The following is a 24211-nucleotide window of genomic DNA, read 5'->3' as shown; positions in this document are numbered from 1 at the left end:
CTTGCTGCAGTTAGAGGTGGGAGCTGTGATACTAACCAAACTCTACAGCACATTTATCAGGCATCTGTGGAAAATAGATTACTTATAGTGACTGCTTGCTTGGAATTAACTTTTTAAAAAAAATCATTACTGACCAGCAAAAGGATTAAATGAATCGCTAATCTTGAATATATCCAACATTTATCGCCTTACTGACATAATTACTATATGTACTGAAAAAAAAAATCACTTTAGTTTTAACAATGAATTTTATGAACTAAGTTCTGTTAAAAGTGTAGCCCAGAGCAAATTTTAATTGTCATGTAGAACTGGAGGTAGAGATGATGAGGTACAATTAGCTGCACTCATTGAACTAGTCTTGCTACTTTGGTAGAAAGGGTGCTGAAGTACACTTGCTTGAGAGATGACTGCACCTTCTTCTAAGGGTAGAAAAACGCAGCAGCAGCATTTTCATGGTGGCGTAGGTAAATAGAGCTAATACAAACAACCCAGCTTCCCTTTCCAAACTGAGTTGTGTGAAAGGACCACGCAGGGATGGGGGAAGGAGGCGCAAAGTAAAGAGACAAAATGCTGGAATGACCCTCCTCAAAGGAGATCAACAGGACTACTGCTCCTATGTTCTAAGTAGTTGCAGGGGTGTGTGGAGAGAAGCAGGAACTGGCAGTAATTGAGTATGCCACAGGTAAATGCCCCCTGATATTCACTGTGGGGTGGAGGGTACTGAAGACTTAAAACCACAAACCAGTAGAACACTAACTTTGAAAAAGGAGAACAATGGGGATAATTGAGGGTGGTGCAATGGTGCAGCTGAGAGACATGTTGCCTTACAACAATGATCCAGTTTAGTTTGATCTTGATGTCTAGCACTGACTGTGTGGAGTTTGTACTTTCACTCCAATTCCTTCCCACACACAAAGACGCAGATTGGTAATTTAATTTTTCACTTCAAATTGACCTTTTTGTGTAGAAGAGCAGAATCTGTGATAGGAATGTTGGGAGAATAAAATGGGATTAGCGTAAATGTGTGATTGATGGGTAGCACTGACGTCTTGGGCAAAGGGTCTGTTTTTGTGCTGTATGACCTGACTCTAAAAACACACTTTTCTCATATTATGCACAGAATGGCACTAGTGATAGATATGGAGTCAACAGGATGTACTGCTCCATGTATTCACTTCCAAAACAAATACAGCAGAATTAATGGATGTTTTTGATAGAATATATAGAAATTCTGTTCTGTCTGTATTATAAGGGCCATTGTTCTACATCAATAAATCAAATTCAGTTTTTTTATTTTATTCTGAATTTTACCAAAAATTTGGTGAACACATTCAGTAATTGTATGTCCATGGAAAAAGAAACTGTGTCCTTGAACACTCCTTGTATGGACTGCATGTGAAAAGTGATCAGAAGACAATAATTCTACCTGGACTGCATTTAAATATTTATGACCAAGAAATTCCTAAATATTTAAAGTTAGGCACTCAATTGAGACCTTGCCCAAATGCAGTGAGAAATGAATTAATGGAAAAGTATGATGGTGTTTACGCCACAATGTACTTCAGTGAATAAAAGTGACTTGGTTCATTGGAATTCAATGCTTGGATCCCATTAGGTTTTATCTTCACTTTCTTGCATGATTAATGTACTGCAGGCTGGTTTCGCATTTCCCAATGATATTGCTTCCACTCTTTTCAAAGGAGAAGTTTTATTACCTCATTCATCTCTCTTATTACAGACATGTGTCCTCAAAGATTTTTTCCAAGCCTAAGTGTAAACAACACTGTTATAACTACCTACTTTCAGAGACAGGCTGAGACCCTGATATTCCAGTCTTTCAGCACTCCAATGAAATAGGTTTTTGGGCAGTAAAGTATATATTTAAAAACCCATCATATCTGCATCAGGTTTAGTTTAGATGAAACAGAAGAGAAAAAGGTAGAAAACAGTGTCACACTAGGTCATGCTTATATGTCCCTGTTGCAAGGTTTCCACAAATCTGTAAGAAAACTTCCGGTTTATATTTTTTTCCCCATGGAATGGGAAATACGAAATTTTTTTTCCAATAAGATATAAATAAGTAAAATCCACTCACACTAACTATATAAGGTAATCTACTCAAGTGCCACATTGGAAAACTCTTCTCTCACCTTGAGTAAGCCAGATCTCCATTCCACCTAAGTAGGAGGGGAAACTTTTCTCTAGAATGAAGCCTTAGTGTTGCATTAACCTTTAATCCAACTGAGAATAACACACTTCCTTCAGCACTTTAATGATTCAAAATTAAATGCATTGAGTTGGTAATCGACACAACCCACGTTATAAACCTACCAATTATATTCATTAGCAGGGGAGATTTTTTTGGTTTACAATTGTGTTAAGCTCTTGATGAAATCAGAGAACTCTGCAAGAATGCTTTATCTCCATGGTGCCTGCTCCCATCCCTAACTGCAGTCTTTGCTGTTAGTAGGATTTTCACTGCAATCCACAATCTGTGCGATTGGTCTCTTCACACATTTCTATCATACCTGCGGTAACTTACTGCTATACACTGGTTCCTGATATACTATTCTATAATAAAACACAGGGAAGAACATTGGCGACGAGGCTAGATTAAAAAAAAGCAACCAAAATGAGAGAGACCCTCCTTGGATAAAGCCATTCTATGTGGAGGATGGTTTACACTGTTAAACCTAATTGATAAACAAGAGGCGGTCACAGGCTGCACAATGACTATATTGAAAAGGTTGAACATTTGTTAAATTTACTCTGAGCACCTGTCACAACATTTCTTTTGCCAACTGCCATCTCTACTATTTATAGATCAAAAGATGAGGGATTTGATTTCAAAGTCAAATACATTCTTGACAGAATAATATTTTTTCCAATTAATTCCAACACAATTAACTGTAAAAATGAAAAGGGCAGAGAATTGAGAGCAATTCTGTGAACTTTAAAAATTTGTTTCTCAAGATCTTACTTACAAACTAGGTGCAGTATCAGAACCAGTGCAGCAAAGGTCATCCTTACTCAATGGAAAAGTAATGCTGTCAATATATTTCAAAAGAAACTGATTCTTTCAGAGCGCAATGCTTCCAGGTTTCAGAATACTGTACATTGTAATTAGAAAAGGATCACAATTTTTCAGTTGATGAAACTCAAACAGGGTATAAAACTGAGGCAACTACCTTCAAGTTTACATAACTAGGGTTAAGGTTCAGTAAACTCTGAAATTAACACCCCTTCCAGATATGGAAAAGTATACATAGCTGGAGGAAGTAATAGCATACTGATTTAAAGAATGGCTTCATCAGCAGAAGGGTGACAGTGTAAAATAATATTTATACTTACATAGAGATCGGCACCATAAAATCCATCTTGGTAAACCACACTGCAGAGATGCACACAGAAACACTCTCATTACTGCAATTTCAACATGCAGGGGCTAATGCAGGTAAGGTTTGTCACAAGAACTCCATGGCAAGATCAAATACCCATCAAAAATCTTTGAACACTTCATTAGGAATTTTCTTTCCTTCTAAACATGCAAGGTATACCTTTCAAATTACGCTACCCCTGAAATGTATTTACAATCATGCTGCCATTTTGGAGCCACTAATTTGGAACTGCTATTTTTAAGCACCTGATTGTCTATCAATAGGGCTGGGCTACAGGTTTACAGTACATAACTTGGCAGTATCAGAGCTCTTCAGTTAGGTGAGCCATCTAATTAGCATTCAACTCTACACTACATGAACACAGAAATTTAAAGGGAAATTCTACTAACTCAGCTTTTGATTTTCTTGACATGTTCTGCTTATCCTTCTCATTTGCAGGTTGCATCTGTTACTAAAAGAGATCTACAAAATGTAATCAAAGGGCTAACAGAATGTTGGCTTTTACTTCAAGAGGACTGGGATACCCAATGAAAAAGCAATGCATCAATTGTAAGGAACATTGGTCAGTTTCAATCTGGAGGACTGCATTCAATTCTTAGCATTACATCTCAGTCACTTTAGCCTTCAAAAGGGTGCAGCTCAGATTTACCAGAATGATACTGGCAGCTTATGTGTTAAATTAAGAACAATAAATTACGCATTTATTTGCTTGATGTAGAAAATTAAGTGAGATTAACCAAAGAAACTAAAATGATAGAATTCAGTACTTTAGCTGGAGTAATTACTTTCAGAATTCTTTCAAAAATTAGGGCTGGGTTATTTAAAAGTCAACCAGGAATCACATCTTCTATAGCATCAGCAGTGAAAACACAAAAGTAATTTCACTTCAAAATATTGTGGATGGATACTGGTTCAAAGGAAAATTGTAAGTTTGAGATACGTTTATATGAAAAATGTGTTAAGAATATCAAAGGATATGGAATTAAAGCAGGAAAGGTGTGGCTGAAGTTAAAATTAGGCATTGATTGACAGAAAAAGTCTGAGAGGCTGCAAATCTGCTAATGTTCCTTTATCAACACAGGGACCCGGATTCCTTTTGTCTAGTCCAATGCAGGCTTATTCCACCAATGGGTTAATAAGACCCACATATTTATAGTAAAATAGGCTGGTATTAGTTACATTGTGGGATGCACCTAACTGAAGATATTCACACTGCTGTACAGTAACACTGCAAACTCTTGCAGTATATGCCTTAAAAATGAACTGAAAATTTCAGAAATGCACGCTAGTTCTGGTGAGTGTGATTTGAATCAAGAGTTCTTAAAACCACTTCTGGCAAATCATTTATTCATTAAGCATTTTAATATACAATGCACATGATTTGGAAGTATGCACTTCAATGATTTCAGAATTTCTCTAGCCCAGTATTAAGTATTTTGCAATTTAAAAATCCAATATACCTAAGCTCCTGTTTCACTTGAGAAAAACCTTCCTTCTCAGCCATCAGTGACAATGTTAGCCAACAAAAATTATCCACATGCTTTAAGGATTCTTAAGTCCATATTATGTTAAAACATGCTTCTGTTAAATATTTTTTTCCAGAGACAGTGCTGTTGAAGTTATTTGATCGACAGAAAATTAGAAAATCCTTCTGTAGCAGATCAAGGACCTCTACTGCCAATTTTTTCTAAATACCTTTTCTCTCCATTCCTTTACATTTATTGACAGGGCGGCATCACCTACTTGAGGTGATTTGAAGTAATCGGTTACACACTATTTAACAATACACCAATCATTTATTGCACCCAGCATGCTTGAGTTTTTGAAACCATGCACGGAAAGAAACACAAGACCTATGCACAAGTGTTATGTGGCAATATCTAGGATGAACTTATTGTTCTATTTACTAACAAGAATGTAAACCAATTGAATGGCAAGCATTTGCCATAGCTCAAGATATTGGAGAACTAGTGAAAAGAATTGGCTTCATAAACAGAGATGATAGGGGTCAAATTCCACACACTTGAACTTGTGTGGCTGATATGTGGCTCACAGTGGAAAGAGGTCAGAAAGAAACTAACAACATGGTCAACAAGTATTGTATGAAAGTCACAAAAAGCTGCATTGATAACCTCTATATTCAATATAAATGTCAAAACAATTGTATAACTATGATATTTGAGAGAGGGATCAACATCTTCCTCTATTTATAAACTTATATAATCATGTTCAATTTAGCCTAAAAAAATGAATCAAAGGACCATGGACTGTATAGAGAAAATGAAAAATGTAACAAAAATATCACACTTATTTCTTTATTGCTTAAAGAGTGAAATTGGAAGCATATGCTGCAATGACTATGATTAAGCATGCATTCTCTATTCAGTTAAGAATACAAAATGTTGTATTAGACTTGAACACTATGTTTGATAAATCAAAAATAGAATGCTTAACTGAACAAAAATCAGTGACATGTTGGAACTCTAACATAACACACCTGATTAGTGAGCAAGGATTCACCTCTAAGAAAACAACTGATATTGCCAATGAGAGACACTCTCATAGGAAAGTCAGTCACTGTAAGCTTCTAAGCAAAAAAAAATGGGGAACTGTCACTCCAATGAGTAAACACCAGGATAACAATTATTTCTGTGTATACACAGAGAATTGATAACAGGTTGTAAGGAGTAATTAATGGACAAAAGAGTTTCATGGTGAGCAGATCAGGTAAAATATATAGTTCTTAATCTCAATGGAAAAGGAGAATTTAGGAATAAGCGATCTATTTTAACGTTCCAATAGATGTATTTTATTGTCCAAACAGACTGTTCAGGCAACTTATGAAAAGAGGAGGTATTAAAAAGAGAAAGCAATGTTCGCAATTTAAAATTAAGACTAAGTCTAAAATTTCAAAACATGATTTATTTTAACATCTATTTCAGTATAAACTTGAATTTGTATCTTACAATTGCTCAATTCAAACCTAATTTGTTTAAGTCCACTCTTTAGATATTCTGAACAATACCCTATTAAATATCCATTTAATTACTTAATCAAAAGGCATACCAATAGACCACAAACAAATTTTATAGCACAATCTATGAAGTTATCTGAAGATATTACATGTAGCTTAATGTAATAAAAACTGTTGTTGATTTGATGGACATAGAAGAACAATTGGAATTGGTTTATTGTGATGTGTACTGCAATACAGTGAAAAGCTTGTCTTGCATGCTGTTCATACCGATCAATTCATTACACATTGTACTGAGATAGAACAAGCTAAAATACTAATAATGCAGAATAATGTGTAAAAATTGCGGAGAAAGTGCAATGCAGGAAGCAAATAATATGCAAGATCATGATAAGTTAGATAGTGAGGTCAACAACCCATCCTTTTATACCAGGGAACTATTCAATAGTCAGGGAATAGTGGCTGTCCTTGGGCTTGGTGGTAAGTGCTTTCAAGCTTTTGGATCTTTTGCCCAATGGGAGAGAGGAGAAAAGAGAAATCCAGGGTGGGTGGGCTTTGATTATGTTGGCTGTTTTACCAAGACAGCGAACAGAACATTGTTGTGTGCAACAGACAATTAGGTATGTGGTACATTGGAATGATCTCTAAACCATGAATTTTGCAGAGAACCCACGATGTTCCACATAAAAACTCCCATATTAGATACAGCAAATCACTTAGCAAAGATTTTTTTTTGCTTTCAGTGTGAGGATTGAGGAAAGGGGTCAATCAGAGGTCATCCAATTAGCAATACAGTGTGTTATGACACTAAGCACACTATTAAAAAAAAGACAGTAACTGAATGCAGAATGCAAAGAGAGTAATGATATTAGATAGTGATAATTATCCGTCAAATCTTCACGCACAAAGATTGCTAATTCAATTCCAGACACATTTGCTTACCCTCCATAAGCTGGGATGGCAGCAGGAGGTGCTGCTGCACGGAATGCGCTATAGACCGCACGACCTCGTCCTCTCAGGGCACCTCTCAGTGCAGCTGCAGTAGTAGCTGCTTGATATGGGAAACCAGGAACTGAAGAAGTACAGAATGGAGGAGAGAAACAGGTCACTGCCAAAAACTGTCATCAAATACTGTATTAGTTCAAAATATCTGTTTAAGCAGCATCAACAGTGGCTTTGACATATCGATTAAAGACCACTTCAACAATTGTAACGTGATACATACAAGCATCACCGAAAACAATGTAAAATTAACACAAGGCCACTACAAAATACTTCTATAAATATGTAATATAGTAACATTGCCTCTGAAATACACCCAAAATTGTAAAAATAATTATTCACAAACACAAAATTAATTGTTTCTGAATTAAAAAGTGAGACTAAGTGATGTAGACATTAGACATTGCAATTGAAGCAGTAGGACCCTGGTCCTAATCCAATCATGGCCCCTAGTATGAAAGAATACTTTGCTCAGACATCTACTTCGTGTGCAACATTGATAATACCATGTGTGTTCAAGGTTGCTGGACGTGAGCAAACTAGGGGTTCTGGTTTATGAGTCATTGAAGGTCTGCAAACAGCACTGTGTGGTTACTACAAAAGAAAACATAATGCTAATATATTTCTTAAAGTGATTTAAAAAGACAAACAGAGCCTAATTAGAACTCATGTTGAACAGCCTGTCAATCTTAGATCATCTCAGGGTATAGATTGATGTAGATAATAAGCAAGCTGGAAAAGATTAAGTATCATTTAATTGATCCCAAGTTTAAAGATGGATAGCAGAGCTGTAGATGATCACTAACAGAAGTGATTAATGTCAGGGTTGATGAAAATTTCAGCAGCTGAGTGAAGCAGAGTCATAAAGAGATAGAAAAAGAGAGTTACAGTCCAAGTTCCAAATATGATCTGAAGCTCATTTCTTAAATATGTTATGAAGATTATACATAACTTTGATAGTTTCAGATAGCTGCTATGATGAGTACTAGAATCAATGTCTAGGATCTGAATATTATGATAGGACTGAAATGATGTCTTTTTCTCAATATTAAACCTGAAAAGTTTCTTCCTATTGCTGCATGACAAGTAACTTGACAATTTAACTAGAGTGGAGTGGTTAGAACAAGCAGTGCTAATGCAGAGGTGGATGGTAATAGCATGCATATGATGATTGACAGCACATTTTCAGACTATATTGCTGAGGGGAATGACTCAGATTACAAATAGGAATGGGCCAAAGGCAGGTGCTTTGGTGACCCTACAGACATGGGAACAGAAGCCTCTTCAGGCAACAGAAACATGGGCAGAGCAGAAGTATGCTATCTGACAGTTCGTGTCTGTTTTGCCATTCAATACAATTGAGGCAGATATTCCTTTACAAAAATACACTTACCCCTTGTGCCTAGAAATCTCTCTTTTTTTTTTGGCTATAATTGAATTAGAATGCAATGACGTAAGAGTAATTTCACTGAGGAGGATGCTGGATAGGTAATAGAACGGATAGGCATGTGCCAGACTGCACACGTTGTGAGGTACAGAAAAAGTTAGATGTCAAAAGAATATTTTTTTTTAACCCTCAATTCTGGGCAAGCTGCCAATACGTGCAGTGAGTGAATGCATAGCAAACATCTAAATCATGTTTGACTGGGCAATCTCCTAATTTCATAGCCATATTCAAAGCTTCCAGGTTTGATCACCTTTGGGGTTGAAGTTAACCCATAGTCATTTTCTCTGGCTCTAAGCTTTTATCAAATTATTAACAAAAGGAGGAATAAGATTGGATTAGGTATGGGTGAGGGCACATAGAAAATATCTCATGACAAATTAGGATGGGTTCTTTGAATTGACCAGCTGGTCACCTTTAGAATGCTCAGAATAATGGTTTCATTTGCCGTTTGTTGCTAATATGGGAGGAATGAGTATCAAGAGTACTCTACACATCATCTTATTCTATAATTCAAAACAAATGCAATACAAGATAAGGTACAAGCATCTCATATCCATAAATCTGAAGGAACGTGATTTTCCAAACCAAAGCCATCAAATTCCTCTTGGTGAAGCTTAAACTGAGCTTGGGTAAGAGGACAGGGAGGGGAATTGGTGAAAAATTGAAAAGTAGAGCATGAAACTGGAAGGAATAGTAGAGATCATAAGTCATCAAATTTAGTTGGATATGGCAAACTCTAATAGTAGATGTTTTAATAAGAGATATACGGAGACACATTATGGCTTGGAAGCCAGATGTTCATTCTTTAAAATACAGTATAGTTAATTTAAATAGAATGCTTTTAATTGGTCTTACCATTGTGTGTTGGACTGAGTGCTGTAGAGGCAACAGGATGTAGGTGAAAGGGTAATGATGATAGTGATGCTGGACCTAACAAATAAGAGGTCACATATACAGTATTAAATTTTATTTTTCATGGCAGCATACTGTAAATGCATTATAAGACCATAAGACCACAATCCAATAACAAAATTAAGCCAATTGACCCATTGAGTCTGCTCTGCCACTTCATCATGGTTTATCCAATTTTCCTCTTTACCCAATCTCCTGTCTTCTCCTTGTATCCTTTCATGGCCTGACTAATGAAGAATCTATCAGCTTCTGCTTTAAATATATCCAATGACTTAGCCTCCACAGCCGTCTGTGGCAATGAATTACACATATTCACCACTCTCTGACTAAAGAAATTCCTCATCTCCGCTGAAATGTCAAAAACATCTTCAAGGAGTGGTGTCTCAGAAAGGTGGTGTCCTTCCTTAAGGACCTCCATCAACCAGAACATGCCCTCTTCTCATTATTACCAACAGGGAGGATGCACAGAAGCCTGTAGGCACATTCTCAGCGATTCAGGAACAGCTTCTTTCCCTCTGCCATCTGATTCCTAACTGGACATTGAACCCAAGAACACTACCTTTTTTTGCTTACATATCATTTCTGTTTTTGCACTGTTTTTAATTTAACTAATTATATACATATATACTTACTGTAAATGATTTACTTATTTTCCCCCCTACATTATCATGTATTGCATCGTAATGCTTCTGCTAAGTTAACAAATTTCACAACATATGCTGGTGATATTAAACTTGATTCTAATTTAAAAGGATGCCCCACTATTCTGAGGTTGTGTCCTCTGGTCTTGACTGCCCCACCATAGGAAACATCCTCTCCACATTCACTCCATCAAGGACTTTCAACAGTTAATAGGTTTCAATAGGGTTCACCCCTCACTCTTTTGAGGCCCAAACCATGAAACGCTCATCATATGACAAGCCTTTTTATATTCCAGTCCGATCTAAATGAATGCTAACATTTCATTTGCCTTTCTCATCACCAATTCAACCTGCAAATTAATCTTTAAGGAATCCAGCACGAGGACCAAGTCTCTTTGCACCTCAGATTTTTGAATTTTCTTTCCACTTAGACGACTACTACTACTAGTAGTAGCAGCAGCACTTAGAAGTCTACCCTTTTATTTCTTCAACAAAAGTCCATGACCTTACGCTTCCCGACACTGTATTCCATCTGCCACTTCTTTGCCCATTTTCTTAATCTAAGTCCTTCTGTAGCCTCTGCTTCCTCAAAACTACCTGCCCCTCCACCTATCCTCGCAAACTTGGCCACAAAGCTATTAATTCTGTCACCTAAGTCATTGAAATATAACGTAAAATGTAGTGATCCCACTAAAGATCTGTGTGGAACACCATTAGTCACCAGCAGCCAAACAAAAAAGGCTCCCTGTATTCCCACTCTTTGCCTCCTGCCAATAAGCCAATGCTTTATCCATGCTAGAATCTTTCCTACAGTACCACGGGCTCTTAACTTGTTAAGCAGCCTCATGTATGGCACCTTGAAAATCCAAGTACACAATATCCACTGATTCTCCTTTGTCTAAACAGAAACAAGAGAAAACCTGCAGATGCTGGAAATCCAAGCAACACACATAACACGCTGGAGGAACTCACAGGCCAGGCAGTGTCTATGGAAAAGAGTAAACAGTTGATGTTTCGGGCTGAGACCATTCATCAGAACTGAACGGTTATTTCCTCAAATAATTCCAGATTTGTTAGGCATGATTTTCCCTTAAGGAAACCATGTGGACTATGGCCTATTTTACCATGTGCCTCCAAGCACCCTGTTACCACATGCTTAACAATCAACTCCAACATCTTCTCAGCCACTGAGGTCAGACTAACTGGCCTGTAATTTCCATTCTTCTGCCCCTATGGCCTTCCTGAAGAGTGGAGTGATATTTGCAGTTTCCCATTCCTCCAGAACCATGCCATAATCAATTGAATCTTGAAAGATCATAACTAATGCCTCTACAATCTCTTCAGCCACTTTTTTTTTTAGAACCTTGGGGCATCTACCATTTGGTCCAGGTGACTTATCTATCTTCAAAACTTTCAGTTTCCCACAAACCTTCTCCCTGTTAATGGCAACTTCACACATTTCTGCCCTGACACTCTTCAAACTTCTGGCATATTGCTAATGACTTCCACAGTGAAGACTGATGCAAAATACTTACTCAGTTTGTCCATCTTTTCCTTGTCTTCCTAGCTGGCAAGGTTTTCCAGCGGTCCAATATCTACTCTCACCTCTCTTTTACACTTTATATATCTGAAGAAACTTCTAGTACCTGCTTTAGTATTATTGGTAGTTTACCTTCCTATTCCGTCTTTTCATTTTTAAAAAAAATGACTTTTTTTAGTTACTTTTTTTTTTAAAAAAGCTTCCCAATCTTCAAACTTCCCACTAACTTTTGCTCTATTATATGCCCTCCCTTTGGCTTTTATGTTGGCTTTGACTTCTCATTAGCTATGGCTGTGTCATCCTGCCTTCAGAACACTTCTTCCTGTTTGGAATGTATATATCCTGCACCTTCTGAGTTGCTCCCAGAAATTCTAGCCATTGCTGCTCTGTCGTCATCCCTGCCAGTGTCCTTCTCCAATCAATTTTAGCCAGGTCCTCTCTCATGCCTCTGTAATTCCCTTTACTACACTGTAATACTGATACATTTGACTATAGTGTCTTCTCAAATTACAGGGTGAATTCTATCATATTATGTTCACTTTTCCAGTGTTCCTCTCTAATCAATTCCAGTTCACTGTACAACACCCAATCCAGAATAGCTGATCCCTAGTGGGCTCAACCACTAGCTGTTCTAAAAACCATGTTATAGGCATTCTAGAGAATCCCCCTCTCGGGATCCAACACCAACCTGATTTTTCCAATCTACCTCCATATTGAAATTCCCCAAAACACTGCCCTTTTGACATGTGTTTTGTATCTCCAGCTGTAACTTGTAAATTACATCTTTACTACTTTTTGCGGGGTCTGTATATAACTCCCATCAGGGTCTTTTTAGCCTTACAGTCTCTTAGCTCTATGCACATTAAATCAACACATTCTGCCCCTATGTTACCTCTTTCTAACTATTTAATTTTTTACCGATACAGCTATGTCAGCCCCTCTGCCTACCTGCCTGTCCTTTCGATACAATATGTTCCTTGGGTGTTAAGCACCCAGCTATAATCTTTCAGCCATGATTCAGTGATGCCCATAACATCATACAGACCAATCTGTAAATCTTCCTTATTCATCTACTTTTTTCTGTATACTGCGTACATTCAAATATAACACCTTCAGTCCTGTATTCATCCTTTTTGATTTTGTCTGCCTTTTACAATGCAACTCATCCTGTTGACTGCAATTCTGCCCCATCATCAGCCTCTTCTTGCTAGCAGTCTCACTATACACTGCCTCTGTTCGCAAAGCAACTACCTCATCCTCAGTACCATCACTCCAGTTCCCACCCCACTGCCAAATTAGTTTAAACCCTCCCAAACAGCTCTAGCCTTGTATCCTTATTTTAGAATGCTTTTTTAAGTTGAACCCATGGTCACATGCCAAGATTCAGTTTTATATGCCTCCATCTGAAGACAGTAACAGATTATTCAAAAATCTTAACTGATAATTCAGTTTACCTTCAAATTTTTTCTTACCAATGATCAGTGGCAAATATCACTGATTTTTTGAACACAAACACATACAACTGAAACTATTAAAAACTGTCTGTTCCACGCATGGCCATACAAGTGCATGCAACAGACACTAGTTAGAAAATGTTTGGCAAGTCTCTTGTCCCAATAAGGCGGCATAGTGTCCCAAATAATCAAAGGAAATCCCAGCTATTTTCTCCATTAGTTTTTGTTCTTTAAGAGTTAACCCAAATAAGTGACCACCCCGATTAACTGATGGCCCAATTAGCCAGAATCCACTGTATTTCTTTTTGGGGCAGAGGATGAAAGTTTCTACAGAAGCTAAAGAAATTAAGTTTCTAGGATTAAAATAAAACCAAGCAAACAAAAGAACAAAATGTTCTTTTGATTTCAGTGGTCAACAAAAACTGCCATAAGTCTATCTTATTTAAATTTGGGATACCATCAGTTACTACTTAAACCATGTACCCAGTGGACATCCCTCGACCCTACCTCCCCCAACCTAACCCTAACATCCGAAGGGCCACACACCCCAACTGAAGTGGACAATGCACCAATTAACCCTGGCCACACCTCCACTAAGGGGCCTACTTAACGCTGGGCCCCATGCTCCTTTTCCTCTTCCTCCCCCTCCCATGGGGAGGCCTGCATCCACATTCCTCCACCCTATCCCTAAACATAACAACTTCACCCATCCTACACACCCCCATAAACCTGAGCCCTCTCTCCATCAGGGGGCCAAGTTCACCCCACTTCACCATCAGTTTGGGTGCTCTTTCAACTCCTCCCACCACTGCAAGGTCCAGTGGCTCCACCACCCAGCCATTTACCCAAGCCTAACACCTCCAAACCTCCTGCACACCCCCATAAACCCGAGCCCCCTCCCCACCAGGGAGCCAACTTCACCCCACAGTACCAGTCTAACACTACCTGCGCCACTCCACAAACATCCCCAACACTACCCTTCACCCAAATCCTAACTTCCAATGGACCGCGCACCTCAACTAAACCAGACAGCACCCTAAATAACCCAAGCTAGACCTCACAAAGGGGCTTACGTAACACTGGCCCCTACCATCCTCTCTCGCACCCCACTCCACTATCAGTTTGGGTGCTCTTTCAACCACTCCCACCACCACAATGTCCCGCAGCCCCACCTCCCAGCCATACCCCTAATCCTAATACCTCCAACCCTCCTATACTCTCCCATAAACCCGGGCCCTCTCCCCACCAGGGAGCCAGGTTCACCCCACATCACCAGTATCACGCCACCCCATAAACATCCCCAACCCTACACTTCACCCTAATCCTAATTTCCAATGGACTGCACAACCCAACTAAACCGGACAGCACCCCAAATAACCCAAGCCAGACCCCACAAAGGGGCGTATGTAACACCGACCCCCACCATCCCCTCTCACACCCCACTCCACCATCAGCTTGGGTGCTCTTTCAATCCCTCCTTCCACCGCAATGTCCCGCAGCCCCATCCCACAGCCATACCCCTAAGCCGAACACCTCCAACCCTCCTATGCATCCCCATAATCCCAAGCCCTCACCCACCAAGGGGCCAAATTCACCTAATATCACCAGCAGTTCTGTTACTCTTTCAGCCCTCCCCCCTACTGCGAGATCCTGCAGAAACCCCGCCCCCCCACGATGCTAGTTGCCACCCCACCCCCCTTCACTGTGAATCCTCCACCCCTATTATCTAACTCTACCCCTGGGCCTGTCCCTCACAACACCCCTTAAGTAACTACTGCACAACCTCCAGATCATCACAGCACCCATTCCCTATAACCCTCCCCACAAAACACTATCCATAGGCAATAACTCCACTATTTTAATTTAAACTCCAGAACAGAGGTTAGCGAGGAGAAAGATCCCAATAAAGGCATGTCAGAGACTGAGGTGATGACAAAGTGGGTCAAAAACAAAGTGGCAGGGTGAAGTGATACTGCATCTCCAGTACGAGATCTACAAACACTAGAGGGATATTTTGCCCACTGCCCGCATACTCGTCCCAGCCTGGGCTCTCTGTACTGATATCAGAAGCCTGATCTACGGATGGAAAATCTGTCACAGATCCACATTCAAAATGGATTAAAATCATATGTGAATCTACTGAAGTGCAACATTCTCAAAAACAGAAAACAAATTTTAGTGACAAATTTACTAATTTTTTTCTCTCAGATTGATTCAAAGGTACAATGTAGTAAGTGAATAGAAACAGAGATAGAAATATAAGGAAACATAGAATCCTAGTTGAGACTTCTTTAAACTGTACAAAACACAACTGAAAGGTGATGCAACACTTTACCTGCATAAAATTCAGGACTGTAGACTGCACCAACTACAGGGCTCAGCTTCCAACCTGCAATTTAAATGCAAATGCACATTAAATGGTGGCGACATCAAGCTGTAATTTGAGCTTAATGCTGAGTACCCAAAAATAGTTACAATAAACAAATCAGAATACCTACAGATTCTGACAGATGTTGGTCTACCAATTAATCTATCTTATATAGCTTTCTAAAAGCAACTTTAACCACATGGATGAAAAAAAATGCCCAATATTTGTGGTTGAACACCAGAGCTCTCAGTATCCTTGAGTTATATAAAGCAAAACCATCCAAACTCTGCACAAGTACGGGAGCTGCCTACTGACATTCACTATCAGGTTCACACAAGCTGCTTGGTCATGTTCTGGTGGTCAAATGCTGCTACCTGCCACGGCACCTGAGGCAAGTTATAGAGTGTGATTAATACCTTTGGAACTGCACTCCAGCAAAAGAGGCAATGCAATTAGGAGAGGAAGATAGGGAACAGACAGGGAGTAAAAACAAATAAGTAAATGTTTGCGAATTTAATTTCTATACACAGATGGTTGCTATGACTTCCAAATACAAAATGCTTTTCAGAGTGTTTGAAATAAGTATCAAGTGTCCTAGTATGGTACATATAGGCATATTATCACTAACAAATATTGAAAAGGCTGATCTAGAAATTGGTCAGAGGTATGTTTGAGGAAGAGTTATAAAGGAAGCTGGGAATGTGGCAAGCCATGGGAGAGAATTCTGTGCAAGAGAGCTATACAAACGGTGGCAAGTCAACCAAAGAATTACAGCTTGGGTCAGAAAGCAGTGTATACCACCTGGCAACATGCTAAGAATGCAGACCTTGTAGATTGGCATCCTTTTCTTAAATGTGAGTTTGTTATTCTTCCTTGCCAGTTTTATTAAATGAACCAAGTTATTGGCAACCGTCCCAATTCCCACACTGAATTTTTCATCATCAACAATCTGTCACAATGAACCCAATACAGTAAAATGTATTGATTGTATGCTCAGACTCTGAGTATGATACAACAGTTTGTTGTATCATGAGTTTTCTTGTCAGTTACGGTATGGGAGAAGATGATGGGCAAGACCCTAATGTAGTGCAAGTCGGGAGTACAGAGAAAAAGAAATCAAACAAAAGAGTCAAAAGATAGCTTCACTCCATTTACATCTCAAAACAAACAGAAATTAAGTCATCAAATTGTATAGTGGCATGGCAGTTGTCATGAAACGAACGATTGAGACCCAGAAACCTCTAGATATATGGGAGAGTTCCATTCTGTTCAAGGTGTCAAATGCATTGGTGAAATCCAGAAAAGCAAAATATTGTATTTGCTGTTGCTTGTACATTAAGGTTGATGTAAAGAGACAATCATGTTGACTGAAGATCTTCTTGGCCAAATGATGCAGTAAACTTCCACCAATTACTTTGTCAAACAATTAGTGCTGTCTCTTCAAGATGGCTCCAACAAAGGGCCCCCCAGTGATATGAGATGCCCTGAAGTAGCTGCAGTCACTCCCACCACATTTGTTTCCATGTCATAGAATTCACTTCCAAGGCATCCCTCATTACCAGCTTCCTTTAATAGCCTTCCACAAATATGCCTCAGACAAAGTTCTTGATCAGCACTTTCATGATTTGTTTTGACAGAGCCATCCCTCCCACAGGCATGGTGGCAGCCACACAGAAATGACAACAGATGGGGCTTTCTGTAATTCAGCCATAATTCTGTTTTAGCCAAGTAGTTTCCTACTGCAAAGAAATCAATAGATTTCCCTAGTTGCAATACGGAGAGTTTTTCACTGAACTCATCAATAACACAGCAATGAAAGATTATCAAACATAATCTTATTCCAAGCTGAAGATGTAGGCCCAGAATGCTTACTCTTTCTTCACGAGGCTTTCAGGCCCTCTTCTACACCCAATCTGAGCAATTACTGTATCACTACAAGGGTACCTATCTCTACCCAGGTAGAGAAACTTCACCTGTGGACAAGATTCCAAATGGGGTCCATAAAGTTGCAACAAAATGATGTTATTATTACTCTTGCACTCAAAAGTCAAAAGAAGGTCAACATTTGTCTGCCTTTCTAAAAGCTTGCATATACTGGCATGTTACCTCTCAAACAATTTATGTACAAGGACACTCACGTCTCATGATTTCTCCCACTTTCTACTTCTTCTACCAAAGTAGAAGACTTCAAAATTATTCATCAGGCACCTCCTTATCTACTAAAATAAACAATTTAACATTCTGTCACATTATTCCATCTGCCATGTCTTCTTCCGTTCACTTAGCTTGGCCCTGTGCACTGAAAACTCTCCACCCTCTTACACTGGCATACACTGTTACCCAGCTTTGTATTTTGGTCTTGTGATCCTCACTGAACTTGCATGTTTTATATTTGATCTCCTCATCCAACTCATTGATACAGATAGAACAGCTGCAGCATCAACACCAGTTTCAACAACATCCCATTAGGTGTTGTCTTTCAATCCAAAAATGACTGAGATCTCTGTCTTGGTGTCAGAACATCTTTCAATAGAGTGAGCACTCGCATGGCAACAGGCCCCAACGGTATACCTGGTAGGGCTCTGAAAACCTGTGCCAACCAAAGACATTTTCAATCTCCCATTGCTATAGTCCGAAGTTCCCACTTGCCTCAAAAGTGCAACAATCATAACAATGTCCAAGAAGAACAGGGTGAGTTGCCTTCATGACTATTGTCTAATAGCACTCATATCTATGGTGAAGTGCTCTGAGAGGTTTGATATGGCTAGAATCAACTCCTGCCAAAGGAAGGACCTGGACCCACTGCAACTTGCCTATTGCCAAAATAGGTCTACAGCAGATGTGATCTCATTGGCTCTTCGTGTGACCTTGGATCACCTGGACAATACTAATACTTACGTCAGGCTACTGTTCATTGACTACAGCTCAGCGTTTAACACAATCATTCTTACAATTCTGATCAAAAAGATCCAAAATCTGGGCCTTTGTACCTCCCTCTGCAACTGGAAGACCAGTCTGTGTAGATTGGAAATACCATCCCCACCTTGCTGATAATCAACACTGGTGCACCTCAAGGATGTGTGCTTAGCCCACAGCTCTACTCTCTCTACACCCATGACTGTGTGGCTAGGCACTGCCTAAATATCATCTATAAATTTGCTGATGACTCAACAATTGTTGGCAGAACGTCAGATGGTGCTGAGAAGACATACAGGAGCGAGATAGATCAACTGTTGAGCAACAACCTTACACTTGTCAGTAGACCAAAAAATTTATTGTGGACCTCAGAATATGTAAGACAAGGGAACACACCAGTCCTCATCAAAGGATCAGAAGTGGAAAGGGTGAACAATTTTAGGTACCTTTGTGTCAACATCTCTGGGGACCTATCCTGGACCCAACATAATGATGCAATTACAAAGGCGGCATGAAAGTGGTTGTATTTCATTATTTCATTAGGAGTTTGAGGAGATTTGGTATGACAGCCAAGACACTTGCAAGTTTCTACAGATATACAGTGGATAGAATTCTAACTGGCTGTATCACCATCTAGTATGGGGGGGGGGTACTGCACAAGATCAAAATAAGCTGCAGGAGGTTGCAAACTCAGTCTGCTCCTTCGTAGGCACTAGCCTCCGTGGCATCCAGTACATCTTCCCAAGAACAATTTCTCAAAAAGACAGCACTCACCATTAAGGGTCACCATCACCCAGAACATGTCATTCTCTTATTGCTACCATCAGGGAGCACACACACATAAGACATATACACACACACATACATTTCTTGCTGTAATTTAGTTTTAATATACACTGCATTGTACTGCTGCCACATAACAACAAATTTCACAACATATGCCAGTGATATTAAACCTGACTCTGTTAATTCCTACTTCTTTATCTGTTGTTCAATCCACAATTCCACAATCTACACCAACACTTTATTCGAACACTATGCCACTCTTTTTTCCCCCACGATTGTGAGCTGCACTTTATTAAAGAACTTCAGAAAGTCCAAACAAACCACATGAACTCCATTTTCTGTCTTTAACCAAACCTCCATTCATACAAATATTTCTTTCCAAATACCACGTTTAATAATCTCGAGTGATAAAAGCCCTTTAAAAGTCCCAATGCATACCAATTTAATTTCCCTTATTTATTCTGCTAGTTACTACCACGTTTCATGAATAAATATAATTTTAAAAAAATTTTCAAGAGTCACGTTACCACTTTCTTAACAATAGATTCCAGCATTTTCTCTGCTACGGATATTAGGCTAACTGGTTATGTCACCTATTTTCTTTTTTTATCTCCTTTCTTAAAAAGTGGAATTAAATTTGTGACCTCTCAGTCTTTGGGAACCACACTGGGACCTATGGAACTTTTGAAGATGACAACTAATTTATCTCCATAGCCACTTCAAAACTCAATAAAGCAGATCATCAGGTAATGGAGATTTATTGCTTTGTGGTCCTAGTAATTTCACCTTTTAAAACTAAATCTAGTTTCTTTAGAGTTCTTTGTTCACTCTACAGATATATTTCATCATCATCTGCTCCCCCAACTGATTTCTTCCAATAATACAGACACAAAATATTTGTTGAATTTCTCCGCCATTTTTAAAATTTATAACTCTGCCAAAAATTCATGGAACTATTCACTACGAAAATTATAGAACAATCAATTTTATGAGTCACATAATAAAGATTCTGTTGAGAATTGTTCCGAGTTGAATTAAAAACAAGGCCAGAAACTTCTAAACTACAATATGGGTTTATTGAGGATAGAGGAACTAGGAAAGCAATTTTCATACTACGAATGCTTTCAGAAAGGACAACTGAATATCAAAATGATGTCTTTTTATGTTTTATTGATTTCACTAAAGCATTCGACAAAGTGCAACATGAAAAATTATTTTAAATTCTCGCTAAACTAAACAATGATGGAAGAGACCAACAACTGCTTCAAAATTTATACTGGAACCAAACGATGGCAGTAAAAATTGATGATAATATAAGCAGTTGGGCTAAAATTCAAAGAGGAGTTAGACAGGGATGCGTTGCCTCACCAGAATTGTTTAATATCTACAGTGAAATGATTCTCAGAGAAATAGAAGACCTAGACGGAATAAAAATTGGAGGTGTTAACATCAACAATGCAAGATATGCAGATGATACCACTCTAACAGCAAGTGCTTCAGAAGACCTACAAATCCTCCTAGACAAAGTAGTACAAACAAGTGCAGATTTTGGTCTAACCGTCAACTGTAAAAAAAACCAAATGTATGATATCAAAACAGCAGGATACTCCCAACTGCCAATTGTACATCGGTAACCAAGAGATTGAACAAAAGACCAGCTTTAATTACCTTGGTAGCTTCATATTACAAGATGCTAGAAGTAGAAATAAAAAGAATTGCCATTGCCAAAACCAACTTCCAAAAAATGAAACCCATTTTTACCAACAGACACATTTCTATGGCTTAGGCTACTAAAATGTTACATCTGGTCAATTTTGCTGTATGCTTCCGAAACATGGACTACAACACCAGAACTCCAAAGAAACTGAGAAGCAATAGGAATGCGGTTTCTTAGAAGAATGCTGAAAATATCATATAGAGATAGGGTAACTGATGAGACAGTACTCCAACGTGTCCATACGAAAAGATCTTTAATGAGAACATGAAATGAGAGGAAACTGAGGCTACCTCCACACTAGACCGGATAATTTTGAAAACGCTGGTTTCGAGTAAAAACGACAGGCATCCACACTACGTGTTTTTCAAAATATCTCTGTCCACACCAAAGTGGATATTTGGGTGAATCTACTCCTACTGGGCATGCACAGACACATCTACAGAAAACAAGCGAAGAGGAAACGGTATAATAGTTACGTTTCCGCGGTGGTGTTCTGCTACTTCCATTGGTCAAAAACTAGAGTACCAACAACAACAGCGAAAGGAAGTTTTCAACAATGTCTTCAAGGAATACAAAGAAAACCTCCGCTGGAAAAATCAGACCCGACTTCTTCGTTTAACAGACAATGAAGTTGAGCTGTTTCTGCAAGTAACAAACGACTACAAAGTCAGCAAAGCAGTAGAGATGTTTAATTCCAAACAAACTATTAACGTAGACAATAAAGTAAACAACACACGCATGAAGCCGTTCTCTACCCAAGAGCAACAAGAGATTGGAATCTTCTGCAGCCAGACCCGCGCAGAATTTCTGACATTATTATTTTAAAAAATAGACTCAATCAAATCAATTTAGGGTACCTAGTCAAAAAAGCTCACTTTACAATTTAACTCTCACGCCGTTCACACCGACTGCGCTTTATAACAGCCGTACAGCAGTGCTTGCGCAGTACCAAACAGAAGCAGAAAAAGCATTGTTGTTGTGGTGTTGTCATGACAACGTTTTAAAATCTCTCCATTTCCCTGTCCACACTACAATGCAAAACAATCGTTTTCAAATTTACACACTCTGGAGAGTGTTTTCAAAAATCTCCGTTTTCGGGGGATGAAAACACTGTTTCAGTGTGGACGGAGGGTCAAAACGAAGAGAAAAAGCTTCGTTTTCAAAATTATCCGGCGTAGTGTGGATGTAACCTGAAATTCCTGGGCCATGTCACCAGAAAGGGAGAAATAGAATGCCTTACATTACAAGGCAGTATGCCTGGGAAAACGTGGAAGAGGAAGGCAAAGAAGAAAATATATGGACGCTGTGAAAGCACTAACAGATCTAAGTGTGCGGGATATCACTGACACTGCATGGGATCGTTCGATGTGGAAAGCCATGATCGCCCAAGTGTGTAACGTGCAAGGCACATGAAGAGGAAGAATTTTTTTTAAAACTCAAAATCAAACTGCTTCTGCCCCAATCTGAAAGAACTCATAGAATCAATTTCAGTTTCTGTGTTCTTTGCAAGCTCTTCTCTTGTATTATATTTTCTTTTAACACATCATTGCCTTGGCTATCTTCTAATGAATTCTAAATAATTTTCCAACTCATCTTTTTCTTTGATTTAATACTAATATTCTCTTGATTCCTTCTTATACTTGCTGTCAGTCTTTTCTCATGAATTTCCTTAGCCTCGTTTCCTTTATCACCTCTTTTTGATTTTCATGTGATCAGACTAGTTTCTATGTTAATACTGACATCAGTTATATATTCTTTAGTTGCTGCATGACTTCACTCTTGAGATAGCCAGTTAACTTCATTGGTGGGCAAATTACGAGAATCCATTCTAAAGGATGATATATGAGCTTCACCTTCATTTAAATCAGGGACAATAACAAATCCACATTCTAAGTTTGATGAACAATTGGAATTTTTAACAAGCACACCTGCTTGTTAATGCAAATATCTAATTAGCCAATCAGTGGCAGCATCTCAATGCATGGCCAAGAGGTTCAGCTGTTCAAACCAAACATCAGAATGGGGAAGAAATGTGGTCTATGTGACTTTGACCACTGAATGACTGTAAGTGCTAGACATGGTAATTTGAGTATCTCAGACACTGCTGATCTCCAGGAATTTTCATGCAGTCTCCAGATTTTATAGAATGGTGTAAAATAACAGAAAAAAAACATCCAGTGAGCAGCAGGGTGAAAACATCTTGTTGATGAGAGAGATCAGAGGAGATTGGCCAGACTAGTTCAAGTTGATAGGAAGTCAACAGTAGCTCAAAAAAGTGTTAAAACAGCAGCATGCAGAGTACCTATGAATGCACAAAACATGAAAGTAAGTGGGCTACAGCAGCAGAAGGGTTCCATTCCTGTACCTAATGAAGTGGCCACTGTGTATAATAATGATTTTGACCTAAAATATATGGAGCATGATTAATAGCATGTGGATAATTCTAAAAATTAGCTGCTTAGTTGACAGAGTAAAGCTCCAGGTCGCAAGAATATATACAAGGTCTAGATAATTGAGCAGAAAAACAGCAAATGTAATTTCAGAGAAGTTTGAGACAATGTATTTGAGAAATGTAATAGGGCAAGAGAATACACAATGAAGGTACAGAGTGGTGTGGAAGAACAGAAGGATCATCAAGTACATATCCAAGATCCTTAAACTTTGCAGGACAGATCATAAGGTTATTGAAAAGGTTGAATATTTTATTAACAGCAGAGGTTAATAAACCTCAGAGGTTTTTTGTTTGACTGCACTGGAGTGAGTGTACAGAAGATTTACAAGGATGTGGCCAGGACTGGACAAACATTTAACAGCAATGGCTGAATAAGCATAGGGTTTTCTTTCAGGAAGATGAGTGAAGACTTAATTGATAATTAGAATTTTTTCTGATACAAAAGAATTAATTTTCTCTTGAGGCATTAAGACCCCTTGCCTTAGCCAAGAGATCACAAATCAGGACACAGAGTTCTCTGATAGAACTACCTGAAGGAAGGTGAGGAAAAGGATTTCACCCATCCCCTCAAGAGTGTAGTAATGGATCATAAATTCCTTGTCTT

General features: G+C 38.7%; 1 protein-coding gene across 15 annotated transcripts in view; it reads right to left on the bottom strand.

The window, feature by feature from the left end:
• The window catches only part of LOC134354059 (RNA binding protein fox-1 homolog 2-like), a 299787-nt gene that overhangs the window by 23164 nt on the left and 252412 nt on the right, over positions 1-24211 (bottom strand). For 11 of the 15 annotated variants that reach the window (XM_063062782.1, XM_063062793.1, XM_063062781.1 and 8 more), the window contains 3 exons: positions 15704-15757; positions 9677-9751; positions 7315-7444 (listed from right to left, as the gene is read on the bottom strand). In XM_063062782.1, the coding sequence (XP_062918852.1) occupies positions 7315-7444; positions 9677-9751; positions 15704-15757 (259 nt within the window). Of the gene's footprint in view, positions 1-2528; positions 2572-3351; positions 3392-7314; positions 7445-9676; positions 9752-15703; positions 15758-24211 lie in introns of all 15 variants that reach the window. The other 4 variants (XM_063062795.1, XM_063062784.1, XR_010019717.1 and 1 more) reach the window with 3 other exon arrangements.

Source organism: Mobula hypostoma, chromosome 11 (assembly GCF_963921235.1).
Source record: "Mobula hypostoma chromosome 11, sMobHyp1.1, whole genome shotgun sequence".
Lineage (NCBI taxonomy): Eukaryota > Metazoa > Chordata > Chondrichthyes > Myliobatiformes > Myliobatidae > Mobula > Mobula hypostoma.
This window is presented reverse-complemented; position numbering and strand designations above follow the sequence as displayed.